Genomic DNA, 23534 nt, shown 5'->3' with positions numbered 1-23534 from the left:
ATGGTTCACCGTTGAATGTCTCTGATTTGCATGTAATCTGAGCCTCAGTTTGTTGCGGCCTTTTGGTCTGTTATCAACCGTAAGCAGGTGAAGTCACAGTATAGAATGTTAGGAATGGCAAAATGTCTTTAGTTAGAGGCAAAACTAGCTTGACACATTTCACATGAGACGATAACTTAGCATACCAATATGTCTTTGATAGTGCTGTAAGATGTACCTAGATGTTTTGTCTGAAGTAATTGTGTCTTCAGTGTTAGGTTAACTCTCCTCTTATCTATTGCAGATGAGCAGGTGTCGGCTGTGTAGAGCTAGACGCCACAACGGACACTGCAGGTCATTGGAGGGAGGGTGAGAGGATGAGGGAGGGAAAGGTGGTTTTAACCTGCCATGCTGCCTCCTCTCACCCCTCGCTGCTCTCCAGGTCCTCAGTCTCAGCTGACGGCTGCTCCAGTCCAAACCAACGACACCCCCACAGAACTTGTACAATCATCAACTGTCCTGTGTTTAGACTCCCACTGCCCTGGAACAGAGCTGTTAAACAGACTGAGATGTGATGTCACGGGGTATGGCTGAGGCGTTTGGGACACCGTGCTTATGAAGAAGGGATGGGCGATGCCTGCTGATCACTCCATGTCTTTTTAACAGTACCTCCATTTGCTTTGGTGCTTTCTTGTCCCAGGTTTTTTTTATGGTTTTTCCTCAGTCGATGCATGAAAGTGAGTGTCTTTTAGCCGTTTGCTTGATTGCGCTCAGCTTTAAATGGCATGCATATCCAAGAAAGGAGAAAGCATTTATTTTTCTTCTCTGTAGTTTAGAAAGCAGAGATCTGGCAGTCGGCAGAAATGCCCTCAAGTTAAGAGCAACTCCACATATCTTTTAATTTGCAGGGGATGGAGGAGTGGGTGTGGGCAGCTCTTATTGCACCTTGTGGAGTTTCAACAGCATCTCAGGCCATTGTGTATGCTGCACCACACCCTCATCTATTCAGACGCTCTCTCTTCCTGGCTTGTTAACCTGCGCTACTTTACTGGCATGCTTCCGTCTGTATGTTTAATGAATGTTATTCTAAGTTGTTTTTAATGAGTTGACAAACAAAAAGGCTCCCTGCTGTAGAATAGTACAATGTTTTATTTTATTGCAGTACTGTAAAACAAAATATTATCACTGTACAAACGTTATTTGGTAAGCTTTAAATGAGAGGCGTGCAGCCAACAGCCCAAAGTTGTTTACATCGATGCTAACAAACTTGTTTAGTGTGTTTGTTACACTAGTAGTTGTCTATTGAATTAAAAGCTCGAATGTAAAAGTATTATGATTTCAGGTTCATTTGATATGTAAAGTCTTTTTTATGCAGTAAGAATATGTGGATGCAGCATAAACAACACATTTGGTGTGTTCTTTTAATGTACCTCTTCCATCTTGGCTGTTAAGTGTCTGCTAATCTGGTTTAGTAGTCATGGCAACAAAAGAAAAAACAATGCTTGTCAATGGAAAATGCATTGCAAAACTGCTATTTCAATACATCTCCTTTTCTTGTTCATAATATAGCTATTTGAAAAATAGTACATTTTGTAAAGTATTTGAAAGAATTTGCTTTAATTTGTTCTTCTTATTGCAAACAAAAGCTCATTATTTGTGGAGGTTTTAACCCTCTAGGGTTGAGGGTGAAACTGCTGAATGGTATTGTCATTAGGGATATAACTGGACTGACTGGTTGGGAGTCTTTCCTTCAGCTGTCTGTTCTGTATGTGACGCTTGTTGATTTCTTTGTTTTGCCGTACTAAGACTTGAAAATATGAATGGTTATATATAAACAGTGCATGTATACATTTATACATATATTTTTGGTTTGTCATAAATTAATGTTATACAGATCTTGTATAGATGAAAAGAGTCCTCTATAAATACTATTTTAATATTTTGTTATAATAAAATCAAAGATTGTGATTGCCCCTTTTCTGTCATTAGGCAGGAATCTTTTGAGGAACTCTCTGCTCTCTGGATCGATTTTGGTTTGACTCCTCTTGATGTGTTGTTGTATAGGTGTTTATTATACAGTTGAAGTTGGATGTTTACATACACTTTAGCCAAGTACATTTAAACTCCGTTTTTCACAATTCCTGACATTTAATCCTAGTAAAAATTCCCTGTTTTAGGTCAGTTAGGATCACCACTTTATTTTAAGAATGTGAAATGTTAGAATAATAGGAGAGTGTGATTTATTTCAGCTTTTGTTTCTTTCATCACATTCCCAGTGGGTCAGAAGTTTACATACACTCAATTAGTATTTGGTAGCATTGCCTTTAAATTGTTTAACTTGGGTCAAACTTGTCATGTAGCCTTCCACAAGCTTTCCACAATAAGTTGGGTGAATTTTGGCCCATTCCTCCTGACAGAGTGCTGGTGTAACTGAGTCAGGTTTGTAGGCCTCCTTGCTCACACATGCTTTTTCAGTTCTGCCCACAAATTTTCTATAGGATTGAGGTCAGGGCTTTGTGATGGCCACTCCAATACCTTGACTTTGTTGTCCTTAAGCCATTTTGCCACAACTTTGGAAGTGTGCTTGGGGTCATTGTCCATTTGGAAGACCCATTTGCGACCAAGCTTTAACTGATGTCTTGAGATGTTGCTTCAATATATCCACTTAATTTTTCCTCCCTCATGATGCCATCTATTTTGTGAAGTGCACCAGTCCCTCCTGCAGCAAAGCACCCCCACAACATGATGCCACCCCAGTGCTTCATGGTTGGGATGGTGTTCTATGGCTTGCAAGTCTCCCCCTTTTTCCTCCAAACATAACGATGGTCATTATGGCCAAATAGTTATATTTTTGTTTCATCAGACCAGAGGACGTTTCTCCAAAAAGTCGATCTTTGTCCCCATGGGCAGTTGCAAACTGTAGTCTGGCTTTTTTATGTTGGTTTTGGAGCAGTGGCTTCTTCCTTGCTGTGCGGCCTTTCAGGTTATGTCTCGTTTTACTGTGGATATAGATACTTTTTCCTCCAGCATCTTCACAAGGTCCTTTGCTGTTGTTCTGGGATTGATTTGCACTTTTTGCACCAAAGTACGTTCATCTCTACGAGACAGAACGCTTCTCCTTCCTGAGTGGTATGACAGCTCCGTGGTCCTGTGGTGTTTATACTTGCATACTATTGTTTGTACAGATGAACATGGTACCTTCAGGCATTTGGAAATTGATCCCAAGGATGAACCAGACTTGTGGAGGTCTTGGCTGATATGTCTTGATTTTCCCATGAAGTGAAGCAAAGAGGCACTGAGTTTGAAGGTAGGCCTTGAAATACATCCACAGTTACACCTCCAATTGACTCAAATGATGTCAATTAACATAACAATCTTCTAAAGCCATGACATAATTTTCTGGAATTCTCCAAGCTGTTTAAAGGCACAGTCAACTTAGTGTATGTAAACTTCTGACCCACTGGAATTGTGATACAGTGAAATAATATGTCTGTAAATAATTGTTGGAAAAATAACTTGTCATGCACAAAGTAGATGTCCTAACCGACTTGCCAAAACTATAGTTTGTTAATTATCAAGAAATTTGCGGAGTGGTTGACAAACGAGTTTTAATGACCCCAACCTAAGTCTGTAAACTTCTGACTTCAACTGTAAGTCTTGACTCTGCCTCCCTTAACGTCCTGAGGGCTTCACTGGCTGTGGCCTCCCGTGCTGAAATTGTTTTGCTGAACATGTCCTCATCCAAAGCCACCGCATTATGGAGTAGGCAACAATCTGTTTCTCAGATATTAGAAATGTAATGTACAGAGCTGACATTATTCCCTTGTCTACGTGATAGGGAAGCATGTGTGTTCTACATAATCTATTTCTATTTGGAGTTTCTGTAATGTATCCCACTGAGCACAATCTGGAACAGAGCCTTTATCAGTTTCTACTGCTTTCAGACAACTGTGGTGTCATCCTCTCTCTCTCAGCACTGCGACCCCTGCCGTTATCTACAAGGGTGGATGGTTCTATCATTGATTCTGTAGGGTTCTATTACATTCTATATTCAGAATCCTATAACATACAGGACCTAGTATTACTGTCCATCACCTTTGAGGAGAAAGCAGAAATGTATATACTGAACAAAAATATAAACACAACATGCAAAAATGTAAAGGATTTTACTGAGTTACAGTTCTTATAAGGAAACAGTCAATTAGGCCCTAACCTATGGATTTTACATGACTGGGCAGGGGCACAGCCATTGGTGGGCCTTGGAGGGCATATGTCCATCCACTTGAGAGCCAGACCCACCCACTTGAAAGCCAAGCTCAACCAATCGGAATGAGATTTTCCCCTCAAAAGGTCTTTATTGCAGGAAGAAATACTCCTGTTTCATCAGCTGTCCGGGTGGCTGGTCTCAGACGATCCCGCAGGTGAATAACCCGGATGTGGATGTCCTAGGCTGGCGTGGTTACACGTGGTCTGCGGTTGTGAGTCCTTGTTGGACATACTGCCGAATCCTCTAAAATGATGTTGGAGGTAGCTTATGGTAGAGAAAGGAACATTAATTTCTCTGGCAACAGCTCTGGTGGACAATCCTGCACTCAGCATGTCAATTGCATGCTCCCTCAAAACTTGAGACATCTGTGGCATTGTGTTGTGTGTCAAAACTGCACATTTTAGAGTGGCCTTTTATTGTCCCCTGCACAAGGTGCTCCTGTGTGATGATCATGCTGTTTAATCAGCTTCTTGATATGGAACACCTGTCAGGTGGATGGATTATCATGGCAAAGGAGAAATGTTCACTTGCAGGGATGTAAACAAATTTGTGCACAACATTTGAGAGAAATAAGCTTTTTGTGTTTGTGGAACATTTCTGGGATCTTTTATTTCAGCTCATGAAACATGGGACCAACACTTTACATGTTGAATTTATTTTTGTTCAGTGTGTATAATCAAAATATGAGGTAGTCTCTCCTATCTTTTGATTGTGTTGTTTAATTTAAGATCACAACTGTGTAAAATGCCAAGGCATTTGTTTAACAGACATCAGCAGTCATCCATTTTGTCGACTGATGATGATCCGACTTGTGTTGGTTGTCCGCTGACCGTATGCGTGGCCGGCTCACCCTGGTCCATTCAGTTCAGCTGATCATATTGTGTTGGTTGTCCGCTGACCGTATGCGTGGCCGGCTCACCCTGGTCCATTCAGTTCAGCTGATCATATTGTGTTGGTTGTCCGCTGACCGTATGCGTGGCCGGCTCACCCTGGTCCATTCAGTTCAGCTGATCATATTGTGTTGGTTGTCCGCTGACCGTATGCGTGGCCGGCTCACCCTGGTCCATTCAGTTCAGCTGATCATATTGTGTTGGTTGTCCGCTGACCGTATGCGTGGCCGGCTCACCCTGGTCCATTCAGTTCAGCTGATCATATTGTGTTGGTTGTCCGCTGACCGTATGCGTGGCCGGCTCACCCTGGTCCATTCAGTTCAGCTGATCATATTGTGTTGGTTGTCCGCTGACCGCTCACCTGGTCCATTCAGTTCAGCTGATCATATTGTGTTGGTTGTCCGCTGACCGTATGCGTGGCCGGCTCACCCTGGTCCATTCAGTTCAGCTGATCATATTGATCAGGTAACAGTTTATTGATTGATGCCAAACCCTACCCGTTTCCACTAGTAGACCGAGAAATAGCCTGCCTTGCACATTGTGAAGAACAAAAACTACCCCTGATGTTCAATAGAACAGTTGTGCTCTAAACTCCTCAAGCATGAAATCCAGCTTCCCTGTGTGTCGATTTGATTGGCTGATTACTGTCACCAGTAATGCAGGGACTTTATATTGAAATGGTATATTTTCCCGGCATTCAGTTTAAGCCACTCTAGATTCAGCCCATACTATACACAACAGTTATGGGGCTAAAGCCAATCCCACTTCAGACAGTTCTGTAGTGGAACACACACACACACACACAAGCTATAATGATATATTAGTAAGAATGAATGCAAAGGCACCTGCCAACACTGTGGCTTTCTTCATAGTCATTATTGAATAAGTCTTGTGCTTCACAACTCTTTCTGGTCTCTGTCCTATTACCCCGACTGCAATAAGTGAGCTGAAATTATATGGAACTCCAAAAATATAGGCATTTAGCAGAACTGCACAATTGTAAGCTTGACTGTAGCAACTTGCTGCCCAATGTCGGTTACAAGGTATTATTTGGTCTGTGGCTTACTTTTGTTTTGGTCTTACACTTTTCATAGCTCTTGTACCTTATGTCTTTTAGAAAGACAGTTATTTGCTTGTATGCTTTTTTTTTTTTTTTTACCAGTGATTGTAAGTACTTGTTATATTTTTGTTTAAGAGAATGTTTTAAAAAAACAAAAGTACATTTTATTTCTACAAGTTAACTGAAATGAATTTTGACAATAATAAACTGTTAAACGTTTGTTTGTCTGTTCTTACTTGCAGTGTAAAGATAATTAAGTGCATCGAAATAACTTTTCTCTCGTTGTGAGAAACTCACTCCACCCGTTTAGCCTCATATTCAATCATTTGTGCTTTGAGCATTACTCTTAATCAATGCATTGATTTCTCTGTTCAATCAGAGAAGTCATTTTTATGCTTGGTATTACAGTATACCTCTAATCTCTATTATTCTACTGAGAACAACTCACATCAATGTTATAGTATTTAGAGCTGCAATGTGAATCTAGTTCATCTAGTACCCTGGTGTCTTTTTAATTAGCCATCTAGTACCCTGGTGTCTTTTTAATTAGCCATCTAGTTCATCTAGTACCCTGGTGTCTTTAATTAGCCATCTAGAACCCTGGTGTCTTTTTAATTAGCCATCTAGTTCATCTAGTACCCTGGTGTCTTTAATTAGCCATCTAGTTCATCTAGGACCCTGGTGTCTTTTTAATTAGGCTTATTGTTCATCTACTACCCTGGTGTCTTTTTAATTAGCCATCTAGTTCATCTAGTACCCTGGTGTCTTTTTAATTAGGCTTATTGTTCATCTAGGACCCTGGTGTCTTTTTTATTTTGCCATCTTGTTCATCTAGTACCCTGGTGTCTTTAATTAGCCATCTAGTACCCTGGTGTCTTTAATTAGCCATCTAGTACCCTGGTGTCTTTTTAATTAGCCATCTAGTACCTTGGTGTCTTTTTAATTAGCCATCTAGTACCCTGGTGTCTTTTTAATTAGCCATCTATTACCCTGGTGTCTTTTTAATTAGCCATCTAGTACCCTGGTGTCTTTAATTAACCATCTAGTACCCTGGTGTATTTTTAATTAGCCATCTAGTACCCTGGTGTCTTTTTAATTAGCCATCTAGTACCCTGGTGTCTTTTTAATTAGCCATCTAGTACCCTGGTGTCTTTTTAATTAACCATCTAGTACCCTGGTGTATTTTTAATTAGCCATCTAGTACCCTGGTGTCTTTTTAATTAGCCATCTAGTACCCTGGTGTCTTTTTAATTAGCCATCTAGTACCCTGGTGTCTTTTTAATTAGCCATCTAGTACCCTGGTGTCTTTAATTAGCCATCTTGAGAACACTCCTCCTCAACACTCCTCGGGGGGCTGGCTGTGCTTAGAGTGGGAAAAACACAGAGATGATCTTTTTAGTTTTTAAGACGTGTGTCTGTCTCAACATGGTGTGTGTCTCAATATGCTAGTGGTTGGGATCATTTCATTTATGTAACCCAACCAAAGTCTTCATAATTTTCTATCTAATTCATTATCTGATTAATAGCAAGGGGTTTCTGACCAGCATGTTAAACAGCATATTCAAAGTGTGCAGAAGTTCACAGAGAATTGATCAGAATGGAGAGGGAAAGTTCACATCCCAGCTGAGTTGACTGGAAATGATTTCCTGAAAATTACACAAAATATGAATTATACATCAGAAAGCTTAACTTCGTCTCTCTGAGTTAGGTTGGGAAGTAGAGGGAAAAGCACATAGCCCTACATGGATTCAATATGTGAAAACCCTTTCTCACTTTTTTACTTTAAAGATATAACTTGTCAAAAATGAAAGCTGTGAGCAGTGGTTAATTAACCGTTTGAGACCGTGGGAACAGCATATTAGTGTTCAAATGAAAAACACTTCCATCTTGGGTATAAAATCCCAGTCAAAGCCCTGACTGAGGGCTCCATTATATAAGAGCTCATTCTATTCCTCCTCCTTCACTGTCTTGATGTAAAACATTTAACATGCTTTAAACTGTATATTCTTCCTGGGAAGGGTTGAGAGACCCAGCTTCCCACCAGCACTAACTCATGGGTTATCCGTTACTGTAATAAGTAGTATTTTTCCCACTGCTTATTAGTGTAAGAGCTTGTAGTGCATCTCAGTCTCTTTGTTGGTGTCTCAGATTTATATGGGCTGTTCTGGCTCAGACGAGGCTTACTGACTCTTGTCAGATTAACCTTAACCATGTTAGGTCTGTCTGAGTGAGAGGTGGAGGAAGTGAGTGTCCTGTGTGTGTTCCAGCCTTTGACCCCCTACCCTCACTGTTGTCTGGACAGTGTTATATATGTCCTGACTAGACTAGTGTGGACAGAATGAAGGCGACAAGGTGACTGGCCTGTAACAGGGACAGAGGGTGGCCTGTAACAGGGACAGGGTAGTCTGGTGCATAATGACTATCCAGACAGCCCAGTATTTCAGAATCAATTCTAAATGGCACCCTATTTCTTATAGTGCACTACTTTTGACCAGAGCCCTGATTAAAAAGTAGTGCACTATAAAGGGAATAGGATGCCATTTGGGTGTGGTGTTCTTCACCTGTTGGCCTTGTCATTTTTCACCACCTTGTCCGGCGATGCAAGCAGCCTGGCGCACCTCCTAGCTTCCTGTCCAGGGGGTGTACATCAAGCTCCTGCACTACACTCAGAATTTGTTGTACCGAATTGTATTTAAAGGGTTACAAATGCTTGTCACTGTAGTGGTAACCTTTTAAGCCAAGGTATGTCCATTGTACCATTTAGTTATAGATGCATAATTGTACGCTTGCAGTTTGTACCTTAAGAGCCAAAAGGTCAAAATGTGCAATTTTTAGGATACCTTCACAGTGACAAAGCTGTTTGTTCCTTTTAAGTGGCAAAAATGTACCTCTTCTCTATACCCCTTCTGTTACCAATGAAGCAAATTTGGGGGGCTAGCGCCGCCTGTGACTCATACCTGGGTCCAGCAATTTTCAAGCCACACCTTAACCATCACACCAAGAGGTCTGGACCTCTTGACAAGGTCGCTCAATATTGTATTAAGGTCACTACAATATTAATTCCAGCTCTTTATTGTCACATGCCCTTATGTAAGCCTTTATAAAGACTACAGAACTGGCATGAGACATTTTCACATAACTATAGACCCCTTAAACTGGTACAACACTTCCACTCTCGGTGGCCAAGTATAACTAACTGAAAGCCACACCCTCACTAAACCACACCTCCAATGATTGTATCTTCATAGTCAAACTATTGGGTACAAAAATGTACCAAGCAGTACACATCTTAAAAGGTACGTTTTGTATATTTATATTTTTGTACCCCAGGGAACAATACTGTACACTAACTGTACAATTTCTTCTGAGTGTAGGTCATTGGCCATTCTGGCTCGGACAAGGCTTGCTTTTGTCTTGTGCTGTTAGTGCAGCAGCAAGGCTACGGTTGAGACCTACCTCATAATAGGCACATCCCCAACAATGTTTCCATCCCCAAAGTATCTGGACACAGTCAATAGGCTAGAAAAGGTCCAAACAAAGTTAAAAGGGTGGTTCATCTGGATGCCTGGAGTGGACTGGATGAAACCGCCTGTCCTCCATTGCAGATACAATTTAGTGGAGTTGCACTGAGTATACAAACTATTATGTACATGCTCTTTCCAAGACAGACTGACCAGGTGAATCCAGGTGAAAGCTATGATCCCTTATTGATTTCAATTGTTAAATCCACTTCAGTAAGTGTAGATGAAGGGTGGATACAGGTTAAAGAAGGGTGCACTACTCAATATTAGGACGGTGTTCTTAATATTCTGTACACTCAGTGTATATGATCCCATTCATTTGAGATTTGTGTCAGAATATAACAGTCTGTGTGTGATGCTACTGATACTGTCTTGTCCAAACCCTCTGCAGTAATAATAGTTGCCTAACCTACAATGGGCACCAGGGGGCAGTGGTCCTCCTCTGCAGATGCTCAGCTCTCAAAATATCAGCTTGACTCCCAATAAAAACTCAAACTCCGGTTTTAATCAAGAATGTGTGTGTGTGTAGGAGGATAATTTGAAAAACCTGTTTTCTGTGGGATATTGCCCTTCCCATTAATGTGCAAATTGCCAAAATTGGTTTGTGTTGAAACAACACCATTCTGACTTTGTTTGAGCCAGTGATTTATATTTGTCTGCTGTCATTGCCCTTTGTGGGGTTCTGTACCTCCTATAAGTCAACGGTGACTCAAGGGAAATGGTCCTGTCCTCCAGTCATGTTATTCCCTGCTGTTAATGGGGACGGAAGTATATTTGATTTGACAGTGCGTGTGGTGTGGCCAACACTTTAAAGGACCGTTTATAAGGTATTAATATCGTAGATTCACCATTTTTTGTGTGTGTATATTACCACCTTTTCTCCCCAATTTCCTGCGCTTCTTAACGCCTGCCCACTTAACCTGGAAGCCACACCAATGTGTTAGAGGAAACCGACTGAGGTCAGCCAACAGGCGCCCGGCCCGCCATAGGTAGTCGCTAGAGCGCGATGAGTCAAGTAAAGCCCCCACGGCCAAATCCTAACCCGGATGGCGCTGGGCCAATTGTGTCGCCGGCATATGGGTCTCCCGATCACGGCCGGTTGTGATACAGTCCGGGATCGAACCCGGGTCTGTAGTTATGCCTCGCCTTAGACCGCTGTGCCACTCGGGAGGCCCTTGTTCGCCATTTATTAATCATTACTCCCACATTTATAAGCCATTTATTAAAGTATTTTTGCTACCCGTAATCTAAAAGTAGCGCTATATATGCCCTATAAATACTTCAGTAAATGTTTTGAGTAACCGGTGTAGTTTCTCACAAAAAGGTGGGCATAACATGGGTAGACATTCCAGCAGTACCTCGTAAAATAATAAGCACACAACACAGGATATTTAAGGAAATATATATACATTTGTGAATAACTAGCTTACTAAAATTTACAAATGTGGGTGTAATGATCAGTAAATGGTGAGCATACTGTTTGTTAATACCCTATAAATTGTTTATACAACGGGTGGGTCTAATTCTGAATGCTGATTGGTTAAAACTGAATTCCAGCTGGTGTCTATTACAGAAGTTACCACCAGCTAAATCTGTCGTTAAAATGCCTATTTACTCTGTTCCATCTGACTGCATAATCCACTATTTCATCAGCCCAGCCAGGCCATTTATAAACTTGATCTCCACTATAAAAAGCATCTAGACATTCTCACATTTCTTTTAGACTAACATTTATTTTTCAACAGCGGAGATTTGTATAAAGCTCTGTCTCCGACATTTGCAGCATTGTTTCAATATTCAAATTGGATCTCCAGCTGTAGCATAGTAATGAACATGTCGGGATGAGACAGACAGGCAGGCAACTTTTCTCAGCCAGTCGAAATCATGAATCACCATCATTTTTAGGGATATATACAACGAAGTGCAGCTTGTTTGCAGTCTCTCCAGCTTCAGTTTAAAGTGATTCTATTAGCTGTGTTGTTGGCTACTGTAGATCCTCTGAACAACAGTGTCCTGACGAGAGAGAACATTTTCTAGGGGAAATCGCTCCTCATTAGCTCACTGTTATGGTTGTATCCAAATAAATGTCACTAGAAAACAGCTTAAACAAATGAAAATGCAGCTGTAGTTGGCTAGCTAGCAGGAGATAAGAACGTTTCCAGTCTGTATGACAATAGAACATTTAGAACGAACAACTGGGTCGCGCCCATAGATGCAGTACAAAAAGACTTAACAACTGGGTCGCGCCCATAGATGCAGTACAAAAAGACTTAACAACTGGGTCGCGTCCATAGATGCAGAACAAAAAGACTTAACCATAGATGCAGTACAAAAAGACTTAACAACTGGGTCGCGTCCATAGATGCAGTACAAAAAGACTTAACAACTGGGTCGCGTCCATAGATGCAGTACAAAAAGACTTAACAACTGCAGTACAAAAAGACTTAACAACTGGGTCGCGTCCATAGATGCAGTACAAAAAGACTTAACAACTGGGTCGCGTCCATAGATGCAGTACAAAAAGACTTAACAACTGGGTCGCGTCCATAGATGCAGTACAAAAAGACTTAACAACTGGGTCGCGTCCATAGATGCAGTACAAAAAGAAACAGACTTAACAAAAAACTTAAGGGTCGCGTCCATAGATACAGAACAAAAGACTTAACCACTGGGTCGTGTCTATAGATGCAGTACAAAAAGACTTAACTGGGTCGCGTCAAGTACAAAAAGCCTTAACAACGCGTCCATAGATGCAGTACAAAAAGACTTAACAACAGGGTCGCGTCCATAGATACAGAACAAAAAGACTTAACCACTGGGTCGCATCCTAGATGCAGTACAAAAAGACTTAACAACAGAACAAAAAGACTTAACAACTGGGTCGCGTCTATAGATACAGAACAAAAAGACTTAACCACTGGGTTGCGTCTATAGATGCAGAACAAAAAGACTTAACAACTGGGTCGCGTCTATAGATACAGAACAAAAAGACTTAACGACTGGGTTGCGTCTAGATGCAGAACAAAAGACTGGGTACAGCATCTATAGATACAGAACAAAAAGACTTAACAACTGGGTCGCGTCTATAGATACAGAACAAAAAGACTTAACCACTGGGTCGCGTCTATAGATACAGAACAAAAAGACTTAACCACTGGGTTGCGTCTATAGATACAGAACAAAAAGACTTAACCACTGGGTCGCGTCTCTGGCAACCGAACCGGTAGAACGAACAACCAGCCGGCTTGGGTAGGAATTCTAGATTTGTGTCGGGACAATATCTTGTGGGAGGATGAAATCGTTTTAATAAATTCATTCAAATAACATTAATGAAAATATGTTAATCTTTATTTGAATATGTATAACACATATTAAAGTAATAATTCCCATTTCTAAATAAGTGATAATGGCTGAGAAGCCAGTATTTGGAGGATATATTAGAATGGTTTGCCAGCCCTTCGTCTTAGGCCCTGTTGTTAGGCCCAACACCCATGCCAATATGTCCTCCAAACACCAGCTTCTCAGCCATTATCACTTATTTAGAAATGGCTTATAAATCATTTATTATGGACCCGAAAAATAAAGAATTACGTGTGTGGGCTTGTATGTGTGCATGCTTATGTCACTGTGTTCCAACGTGTGTGTGTGTGTGTATGTATGTGCATGCCAGCATAAGTGTCCCAGCCCCCGTCCCCGCAGGAGGCCGTTTGCCTTTTGGTAGGCCGTCATTGTAAGTAAGAATTTGTTCTTAACTGACTTGCCTAGTTAAATAAAGGTTAAATAAATAAAATAAAAATAATGGAGAGAACAGATTGTGAGGTCCTTGACTATGCTGCGTCCCTTTTCTCAGGCACAGTTTTGGGTAGATGTCTTGGATGGGTGGGATCACTGTCCCAGTGATGTACTGGGCCGTCTAAACCACCCACTGAAGGGCCTTGTGGTCATGAAAAGAGCAATTCCCGTGATGCAACTGGTCAGGACGCTCTCGATGGTGCAGCTGTCGTATTTGGAGAGGACCCGGGGTGGCATTTTACATTTCTACAGCTGCCTTAAGAAATAGAGATGCTGCTGCGCCTCTTGACAAGAGTGATGTGGATCAGGGCAGCCCCCCCCCCACCCCTTGCTTCCTGAAGTCAACAATCAACTCCTTTGTTTTGCTGACATAGAGGGAGGGGTTGTTGTCATGACACCATAATGCCAGTTCACTTACCTCCTCCGTATAGGCTGACTCATTATTGTTGGTCATCAGTCCTACAACCGTAGTGCCGTCAGTAAAGTTGATGGAGTTAGTGTCGTGCAAAGCCAAACAGTCGTGTGTGAACAGGGAGTACAGCTGCGGACCCACCCCTGGTGGGCCCCTGTGTTAAAAGTAAGTGAGGATGAGGTGTTGTTACCCATCCTCAGCCTGTAGTCTGCCCATCAGGAAGTCCAGGATCCAGTTGCAGAGGGTGGTGTCCAGACCCAGGGCTCTGAGCATGATGCCGAACTTGGAGGGAACAATAGTGTTGAATGCTAAACTGTAGTCAATGAATAGCATTCTCACACGTGTTCCTTTTGTCCAGGTGTGTTACAGCTGTGTGAATACTGATAGAAATGGCATCTTAAGTGAATCTGTTGGAGCAGTATGCCTCGATGTGGGCTATGACCAGCCTTTCGAAGTACTTCATGATGACCGAGGTGAGCATGAGAAAGGCAGTAGTCATTTGGGCATGTCACCTTATTTTTCTTGGGCACTGGGATGATGGTTGTCTCCTTAAAGCAGGTGGGGACTACTGCCTGGGACAGGTTGAAGACGTCCGAAATGTCGCCGCCTGCTGGTCAGCACTCACTCTGAGGACGCGGACAGGGATGCCATCTGGGCCAGCGGCTTTGTGACTTCACTATTTTCTGACTTTTCCTCACATCAGCCTCAGAGAGTGAAATCCCCTGGTCGTCCAGAACAGCGAGATTCTTCCTGGATGGCTCGTTTTTATCTGCCTCAAAGCGAACATAGAATGTGTTAAACTCGTCTAGGATTAGGGGTTAAGGCTAGGGATTAAAGTTAGGGTTAAGGGAAGGATTAGCTATCCTGCAAAGTAGCTCAAAATTAGTAAGTAGTTGCAAATTTGCTAATGACATGAAATGCTAAAGTTGTCCGTGATGAGATTCGAACACGCTAGACGTTCACATTACATGCCCACCCGCCCCGACCAACTTCCCTCCCTGAGTTTTTGGCTTAAATAACCTTCTGTTTCATGTAACCATACCAAAGGTAACATGATATTAATTTGAGTGTCACAGATTTACGTTTACTATGTTACTTCTAGTCTTTGAGGCCAGTATTTATTTGAGAGTGTGTATGGCTCCACTCATCAGTTCAGCATTGAGGTTTGCAGAGCCAACACATAATCTTTCCTCCCTAGCCGTACAAAGGTGGTCAGAGCAGTACATAAAGGACTTGATGATGGGGAGCATCTATATCAATCCCCTAACTAGAAACATCACTCTCATTTAAGGAGTGCAGCTACGGCCCTGACTTCAAAACCATAGTTAGAATGCACAGACAGCAGCATCATAGGACAACTTAACTGTTCCAAGCCTCACTGAGCTCTAGGGCCCTCCCACAGAATGTAAATGATCCAGTGTTAAATTATACTGAAAGTGATCACACAGGGAGGTTTCCTATTCTTTGCAAATGCTCACAAAGATATTGGGTAGTTAGCATTTACTATGTGGGAGCCATAGCCATGGGGGGGGGCCTAATCTTTTTGCCTGCGCTGGTGCTACAGACAGACAAATATATTGGTCAGCTAATACAAGACTATTAAGGCCTAGTGCACTACTTCTGTAAAGAAATATATATAATAATATATTTGTCTTAATTGTGATTTTTCAGCTGGTGCTGCCGCACCATCAGCACCTCTATTTCCTCCCACGGCTATGCTGAGAGATGTACACAGTGATTCTCTCATCCCGTTATATGATTAGTTCTGTTTTGGTCTCATATGAATTAATACACTAAGGTCAGCAGTAATACACCACCGCTCAGACGAAGGTTAATCAAAGATCGAGTGACTTTTCTCCCTACGGAAGAGCACCACGTTTCAATGATAAGAGGGGTTGGAGGTCACCGTACAATGATGAGAGGGGTTGGAGATCACCGTACAATGATGAGAGGGGTTGGAGGGTCGGAAGGTTTGAGAGAGCATGAGGGGTGAAGGATGCTCTGCACTCTCTCTCTCTAGCACACTCTCTTAAGGCCTCTCTTCCACTTTATCTATCCCCCTCTCTCTCTTAACTGCCTTCAACTGCATCCCCCCACCACACGCATGCACACACACACACACACACAACCTCAGCCTGGCAGCCCTTCACCTGAGGGATCAAAGGCGGTGCTGGAGGAGGAGAGTGATGGAGTGAGGGTGTAAGAGAGAAAGGAGGAGAGGGAGGAGAAGAAAGAGGGAACTCTGATTCAGTGTGAGGCCCTTTGCGCCCCCAGCTTGGCACAGCAGGAAACAGGGCTTTGATCCCGCTCCAGAGGAGAATGTACTTCATTTATGCCTTAAAGAAGTGATGCATTACATTAGAGCAGTGCGAGATTAAAGCACTGTGTGATTTTTTAAAGTGATGGAGGGAGTGTCGTTGGGCTGGGAACAGCTCGGAAATAAGCCATCTGTCTAGGTAGAGAGGGTTTGGAGGTTTGAGTCTGAAAGATGCATTGTGCAATGGTAGGTTAACGTGGTGGTTGAGATGACATCTGCGTCATTCTCTTATCTGCAAAGAATACTGTACTTGTGTTTCTTATTACTGTCATGGTGTATTTTACATTTAGACCCAAACCTTATCCGATGCATTTATTTATATAACAGTACCAGTCAAATGTTTGGACACCTTCTCATTCAAGGGTTTTTCTTTATTTTTATTATTTTCTACATTGTAGAATAATAGTGAAGACATAAACTATGAAATAATACATTTAGGATCATGTCGTAACCAAAAGAGTGTTAAACAAATCTAAATATATTTTATATTTGAGGTTCTTCAAAGTAGCCACCCTTTGCCTTGATGACAGTATTGCACACTCTTAGCATTCTCTCAACCAGCTTCATGAGTAATGTTGGTTCCACGTTCTTGAAGTTCCCACATGCTGAGCACTTGTTGGCTGCTTTTCTTTCACTCTGCGGTCCAACTCATCCTAAAACCATCTCAATTGTGGGTTGAGATCGGGTGATTGTGGAGGCCAGGTCATCTGAAGCAGCATTCCATCACTCTCCTTGGTCAAATAGCCCTTCCACATCCTAGAGGTGTGTAACTGACCTTCATGTCTTAAAGTAATGATGGGCTGTCATTTCTCTTTGCTTATTTGAACTGTTCTTGCCATAATATGGACTTGGTATTTTACCAAATAGGGCTATCTTCTCTATACTCGGGCTCCCGAGTGGCGCAGTGGTATAAGGCACTGCATCTCAGTGCTTGAGGTGTCACTGCATACACCCTGGTTCGAATCTAGGCTGTATCATAACCGGACGTGATTGGGAGTCCCATAGGGCGGCGCACAATTGACCCAACGTCGTCCGGGTTTGGCCGGTGTCGGCCATCATTGTAAATAAGAATTTGTTCTTAACTGCCTTGCCTGGTTAAATAAAATACCAACTCTACCTTCTCACAACACAACTTATTTGCTCAAACGCATGAAGAAGGAAAGAAATTCCACAAATGAACTTTTAACAAGGCACGCCTGTTAATTGAAATGCATTCCAGGTGACTACCTCATGAAGCTGGTTGAGAGAATGCCAAGAGTGTGCAAAGCTGTCATCAAGGCAAAGGGTGGCTACTTTATTTTTTATATTTAACACTTTTTTTGGTTACTACATGATTCCATATGTGTTATTTCATAGTTTTTGATGTCTTCACTATTATTCTACAGTATAGAAAATAGTAAAAATAAAGAAAATCCCGTGAATGAGTAGGTGTGTCCAAACTTTTGACTAGTACTGTATATATGACCTTCCATAAAAGCGAAAGTACGCCCTTACCAGAAGATTACGATTTCAGGTTTAAGGAAATGAAGTGGAAACTTGCAACCATTACTATTTGAAGCCACAATAAACTCAAATGGCATTTTAAACAGTGAAGCCGTGGGAATTACAGTGACTGCAATACATAGTTTACAGCTCAGCAAGTGAATTATTATAGGTGTAAACACTCTGTTAAATTAAGCTTGAATTGGCTTCATGTGACGGCAAACCTCAACAGTGATATGGGTTTCTATCTCTAAAAGGCAAAGATTTAGATTAACTTTTGTACACCAAAATAATTGGACATTTATATTTTGGTTTGTTTATTGTTTCTATTGGATTGATGCTGCGGTCTTCATATGTAGATTCTCTCTGGAATATGGATCTGTTTTCTAACTGTTTGAGATAGCAAGCCAAGTGTGACATCCTCTGTGCTCCAGCCTGGAGCCTATGGGGCGTGCAGTCTGTGAAGACAGCTGTTCGTATGCAGCTGGACTGATTAATGTAGCTGTGTACACAGTGGGATCTCGGACCGGAGAGAAATGAGTTAATCCCCCCACACTCTCTCTCTACCTCCTTTTAAAGGACAGGATGTGAAATGAGTTAATCCCCCCACTCTCTCTCTCTACCTCCTTTTAAAGGACAGGATGTGAAATGAGTTAATCCCCCCACTCTCTCTCTCTCTACCTCCTTTTAAAGGACAGGATGTGAAATGAGTTAATCCCCCCACTCTCTCTCGCTACCTCCTTTTAAAGGACAGGATGTGAAATGAGTTAATCCCCCCACTCTCTCTCTCTACCTCCTTTTAAAGGACAGGATGTGAAATGAGTTAATCCCCACACACTCTCTCTCTACCTCCTTTTAAAGGACAGGATGTGAAATGAGTTAATCCCCCCACTCTCTCGCTACCTCCTTTTAAAGGACAGGATGTGAAATGAGTTAATCCCCCCACTCTCTCTCGCTACCTCCTTTTAAAGGACAGGATGTGAAATGAGTTAATCCCCCCACTCTCTCTCGCTACCTCCTTTTAAAGGACAGGATGTGAAATGAGTTAATCCCCCCACTCTCTCTCGCTACCTCCTTTTAAAGGACAGGATGTGAAAGTTAATTTGCAGCGTTGACTTTGAAACGAAGACCCGGAAGACACTGTGTGTGACTGCTGGGATGAAGGCGTTGACACCAGGCTTGACCCTGTGGAACAGTGCTCTTTGATGGGCTCTCTTGGCGACACGCTACACTGACGTGTGTGTGCATGCTCTGGGGTTTTGGGGGAAATGGAGCGTGAGGTGGGGAAAAAGTTGAGCGGCATGTCCCCTTACTGAGCGTGTCATGTCATAAAACCCCCAGTAGATCTAGAGTGGCTGAGTGGAGCAGGTGAGGGTGAAGGCCCTGTCCTGCTCTGTTTGGCCTGATTGAAACAGCTCTGCCTCTGGCAAAAACAGTCCTCTCTGCTTCTCAACACGCCCAGCCAACCAACCACCCATGATCACCTCACCAACAGCATCCAGCATGAAGATTTCAGGCTTAATTTCATGTATTTCTTTGTGGGAAAGATAGTTTCAATCCCATGCTGACCCAAAGGCTGTACTCAAAACATGCAAAAAAGTATTTCTCCCAGATTCTGTAGTATAGAAGCAAGTTCCAGGTTTGATCTATTTCCAGACATAGAATGTTCTGTCTCAGATCTCAGTGTAAGCGCCTCCATTCAGCTCTGGACCAGCTCAGTCATCCAGTCCTTAGTCTGTCCAGTTCTACTTTGAGATACACTAAATAACATCAGACTGGAGCTATGATGTGATGGGACAGGGGCGTCAGCCAGGTGGTACTGTGGGACAGGGGCGTCAGCCAGGCGGTACTGTGGGACAGGGGCGTCAGCCAGGCGGTACTGTGGGACAGGGGCGTCAGCCAGGTGGTACTGTGGGACAGGGGCGTCAGCCAGGTGGTACTGTGGGACAGGGGCGTCAGCCAGGCGGTACTGTGGGACAGGGACGTCAGCCAGGCGGTACTGTGGGACAGGAGGGTCAGCCAGGTGGTACTGTGGGACAGGGGTGTCAGCCAGGCGGTACTGTGGGACAGGGGCGTCAGCCAGGCGGTACTGTGGGACAGGGGTGTCAGCCAGGCGGTACTGTGGGACAGGGACGTCAGCCAGGCGGTACTGTGGGACAGGAGGGTCAGCCAGGTGGTACTGTGGGACAGCGGCGTCAGCCAGGCGGTACGGTACTGTGGGACAGGGGCATCAGCCAGGCGGTACTGTGGGACAGGGGCGTCAGCCAGGTGGTACTGTGGGACAGGGGCATCAGCCAGGCGGTACTGTGGGACAGCGGCGTCAGCCAGGCGGTACTGTGGGAGAGTGGAGTCAGCCAGGTGGTACTGTGGGACAGGGGAGTCAGCCAGGTGGTACTGTGGGACAGGGGAGTCAGCCAGGTGGTACTGTGGAACAGGGGCGTCAGCCAGGTGGTACTGTGGGACAGGGAGGTCAGCCAGGCGTAACTGTGGGACAGGGAAGTCAGCCAGTTGGTACTGTGGGACAGGGACGTCAGCCAGGTGGTACTGTGGGACAGGAGGGTCAGCCAGGTGGTACTGTGGGACAGGGAGGTCAGCCAGGTGGTACTGTGGGACAGGGGAGTCAACCAGGTGGTACTGTGGGACAGGGGTGTCAGCCAGGTGGTACTGTAGGACAGGGGAGTCAGCCAGGTGGTACTGTGGGACAGGGAGGTCAGCCAGGTGGTACTGTGGGACAGGGAAGTCAGCCAGGTGTAATTGTGGGACAGGGAGGTCAGCCAGTTGGTACTGTGGGACAGGGACGTCAGCCAGGTGGTACTGTGGGACAGGGGTGTCAGCCAGGTGGTACTGTAGGACAGGGGAGTCAGCCAGGTGGTACTGTGGGACAGGGAGGTCAGCCAGGTGGTACTGTGGGACAGGGGCGTCAGCCAGGAGGTACTGTGGGACAGGGAAGTCAGCCAGGCGTAACTGTGGGACAGGGAGGTCAGCCAGTTGGTACTGTGGGACAGGGGCATCAGCCAGGTGGTACTGTGGGACAGGGGCTTCAGCCAGGTGGTACTGTGGGACAGGGGCGTCATACTGTACTGCAGACATACTGTGGGACAGGGGAGTCATACTGTACTGCAGACATACTGTGGGACAGGTGAATCATACTGTACTGCGGACATACTTTGGGACAGGTGCTTCATACTGTACTGCAGAGATACTGTGGGACTGGGGTGTCAGCCAGGCGTTACTGTGGGACAGAGGAGTCATACTGTACTACACACATACTGTGGGAGTGGGTGTAATCCCCTCTCTGGCAGGTAAGCTAAGGCCCTGAGTGACAGAGGCAGAACGCTCATTACCTGCTAAATTAAACCTGTACCGTGGGGAGGTTCTCTCGCTCTCTCCGTCTGTGCTACTCTACCAACGCCATGGCACAGTGACAGACTGCAGACAGCAAAGAGGGAGACCAGAGATTGTGACATGTAGCTAGGAGAGACTGATCTGAAAAGAGGTCTATGGAAAAGTGGAATTATTGAGCGGCTCGAGCCACCGTGCAGGTTTTCAGTGACTGGATGAAATGGAAGTTGGTTTAAAAGCTTTAGTAGAAGTCACCTTGAAAATGTGTTGGTACAGTGTGTAATGTATGTTCAAGCTGAGACATGAGAGCTGATAGGTCAAATATGAGGATTATCATTGTAATTTTGTCATTAATTAGATTTTATTGCTGGTAATAGAAAAGAGACATCACAGTTTTTTCTTGTAGTAGCAATCCTGATGCTTTACTTTCCGAGTCTGAGCATCTCAACTCACTTACACACACTCTCACACACTAACCACACACACACACCAACATACACTACATGAACATCTCATTCCAAAATCATGGGCATTAATATGGAGTTGGTCCCCCCTTTGCTGCTATAATAGCCTCCACTCTTCTGGTAAGGCTTTTCACTAGATGTTGGAACATTGCTGTGGGGACTTCCATTTAGCCACGTGCATTAGTGAGGTCGGGCACTGATATTGAGCGATTAGGCCTGGCTCACAGTTGGCGTTCCAATTCATCCCAAAGGTGTCGATGGGGTTGAGGTCAGGGCTCTCTGCAGACCAGTCAAGTTTTCTACACCGATCTCGACAAACAATAATAATGCATTGGGGCAGGTAGCATTCTCCTGGCCTCCGCCAAACCCAGATTCGCCCATCGGATTGCCAGATGGTGACCCCAGAGAACTTGTTTCCACTGTTCGAGTCCAATGGCGACAAGCTTTGCACCACTCCAGCCAATGCTTGGCATTGCACATGGTGATCTTAGGCTTGTGTGCTGCTGCTCGGTCATGTAAACCCATTTCATGAAGCTCCTGACGAACAGTTCTTGTGCTGATGTTGCTTCCAGAGGCAGTTTGGAACTCTGTAGTGAGTGTTGCAACCGAGGACAGATGGTTTGTCCGCATTATGCGCTTCAGCACTCGGCAGCCCTGTTCAGTGAGCTTGTGTGGCCTACCACTTTGAGGCTGAGCTGTTGTTGCTCCTAGACGTTTCCACTTCACAGCTACTGTGGGACAGCACTTAAAGTTGACCGCAGCAGCTCTAACCGGGCAGAAATTTGATGAAATTACTTGTTTGAAAGGTGGCATCCTACGACGGTGCCACGTTGAACGCCACTGAGCTCTTCAGTAAGGCCATTCTACTGCAAATGTTTGTCTGTGGAGATTGCATGGCTGTGTACTCCTGTCAGCAACAAGTGTGGCTGAAATAGTCAAATGCACTCATTTGAAGGGGTGTCCACATACTTTTGTATATATAGTGTAAATGCACTCACATGCAAACACACACACACACACACACACACACACACACACACACACACACACACACACACACACACACACACACACACAGCCCCTAAGGTTGATGTCCGCGACCCCACAGTTTAAGCTAGGGGTGTCTTTTGTTTTGCATTGGATGCGTCTATGTAACACATCCGTATCTGCGGTGAAAGGGCTGTGTGTAGATATCTCCACCTCTTTCTCTACTTACGTGTACATCCCAGTAAAGAGCCTGGAATCAGGCTGGATCGATGGGCTTCACTTTGTCCTTCCACTGCAAAGGGCAACACGCTGCGGCCCAGCAGCTCTGGTCATGCAGGGTGAATGGATGAAACACACACCAGTGAGAGAGGGAGTAAGGTTCACCAGATGCCCAAAGTTGTTGGTGTTTTGTCTTGAGCAAGACTGAGGGCTGTCTTCTAGTCATAGTTCATAGTCTCTTTCTCAGATAATGGATGACTCCGGCTCTTTCTGTCTGAGTAAAGGTGTTTCACCTTTAACATTTCAACTTACCGTGAAATGCCTTTCTTGCAAACTCTAACCCCGGCAATGCAGTAATCAATAACAATGTATTACTAAAATAACAAGGTAGAACAAAACACTATAAAGTAAGTAAGTGAACTATAAACAGGGTAAGTTCCAGTAGCATATTTACAATGTGCAAGGATTCTGGAGTGATAAAGGTAGATGCAGTATGCATAGGTGTAAGGTGACTAGGCATCAGAATATTGTCATGATGTTGGCCTGATGGGGGAGGTTTATGACCCCCATAAATACCTTTCCCCTTTTTCCTCTCTCTACTCTACCCATGTGACTATTGAAAATCCCTTGGTTAACATTGAGAGAGAGTCTGGTGACATCAAAAGATGGGAACGGAACCATAAAGTTGAAAGACCACCTACAGAACTAAGCCAACCTCAGAGAACCTAACGAAATTAGCTTCAAATTTCAATGTGAAGGTGACGACCTACACGCCGGGAGAATGAATTTCAACTATACCAGC

The 23534-nt window shown here is 43.9% G+C and overlaps 1 protein-coding gene across 4 annotated transcripts in view; it reads left to right on the top strand.

The window, feature by feature from the left end:
- LOC115136189 (rap guanine nucleotide exchange factor 6-like) overlaps nt 1-1947 on the top strand; it is a 149879-nt gene extending 147932 nt beyond the window's left edge. For all 4 annotated transcript variants that reach the window (XM_065023878.1, XM_065023879.1, XM_029671731.2 and 1 more), the window contains one exon: nt 284-1947. In XM_065023878.1, the coding sequence (XP_064879950.1) occupies nt 284-306 (23 nt within the window). In that variant the 3' untranslated portion in view covers nt 307-1947. The remainder of the gene's footprint in view (nt 1-283) is intronic.
- Nucleotides 1948-23534: the final 21587 nt, after the last annotated feature.

Source organism: Oncorhynchus nerka, linkage group LG10 (genome assembly GCF_034236695.1).
Source record: "Oncorhynchus nerka isolate Pitt River linkage group LG10, Oner_Uvic_2.0, whole genome shotgun sequence".
In the NCBI taxonomy this organism is placed as follows: Eukaryota; Metazoa; Chordata; class Actinopteri; order Salmoniformes; family Salmonidae; genus Oncorhynchus; species Oncorhynchus nerka.
The sequence above is the reverse complement of the archived record's forward strand: the minus strand, read 5'-3'. Positions and strand labels throughout refer to the sequence as shown.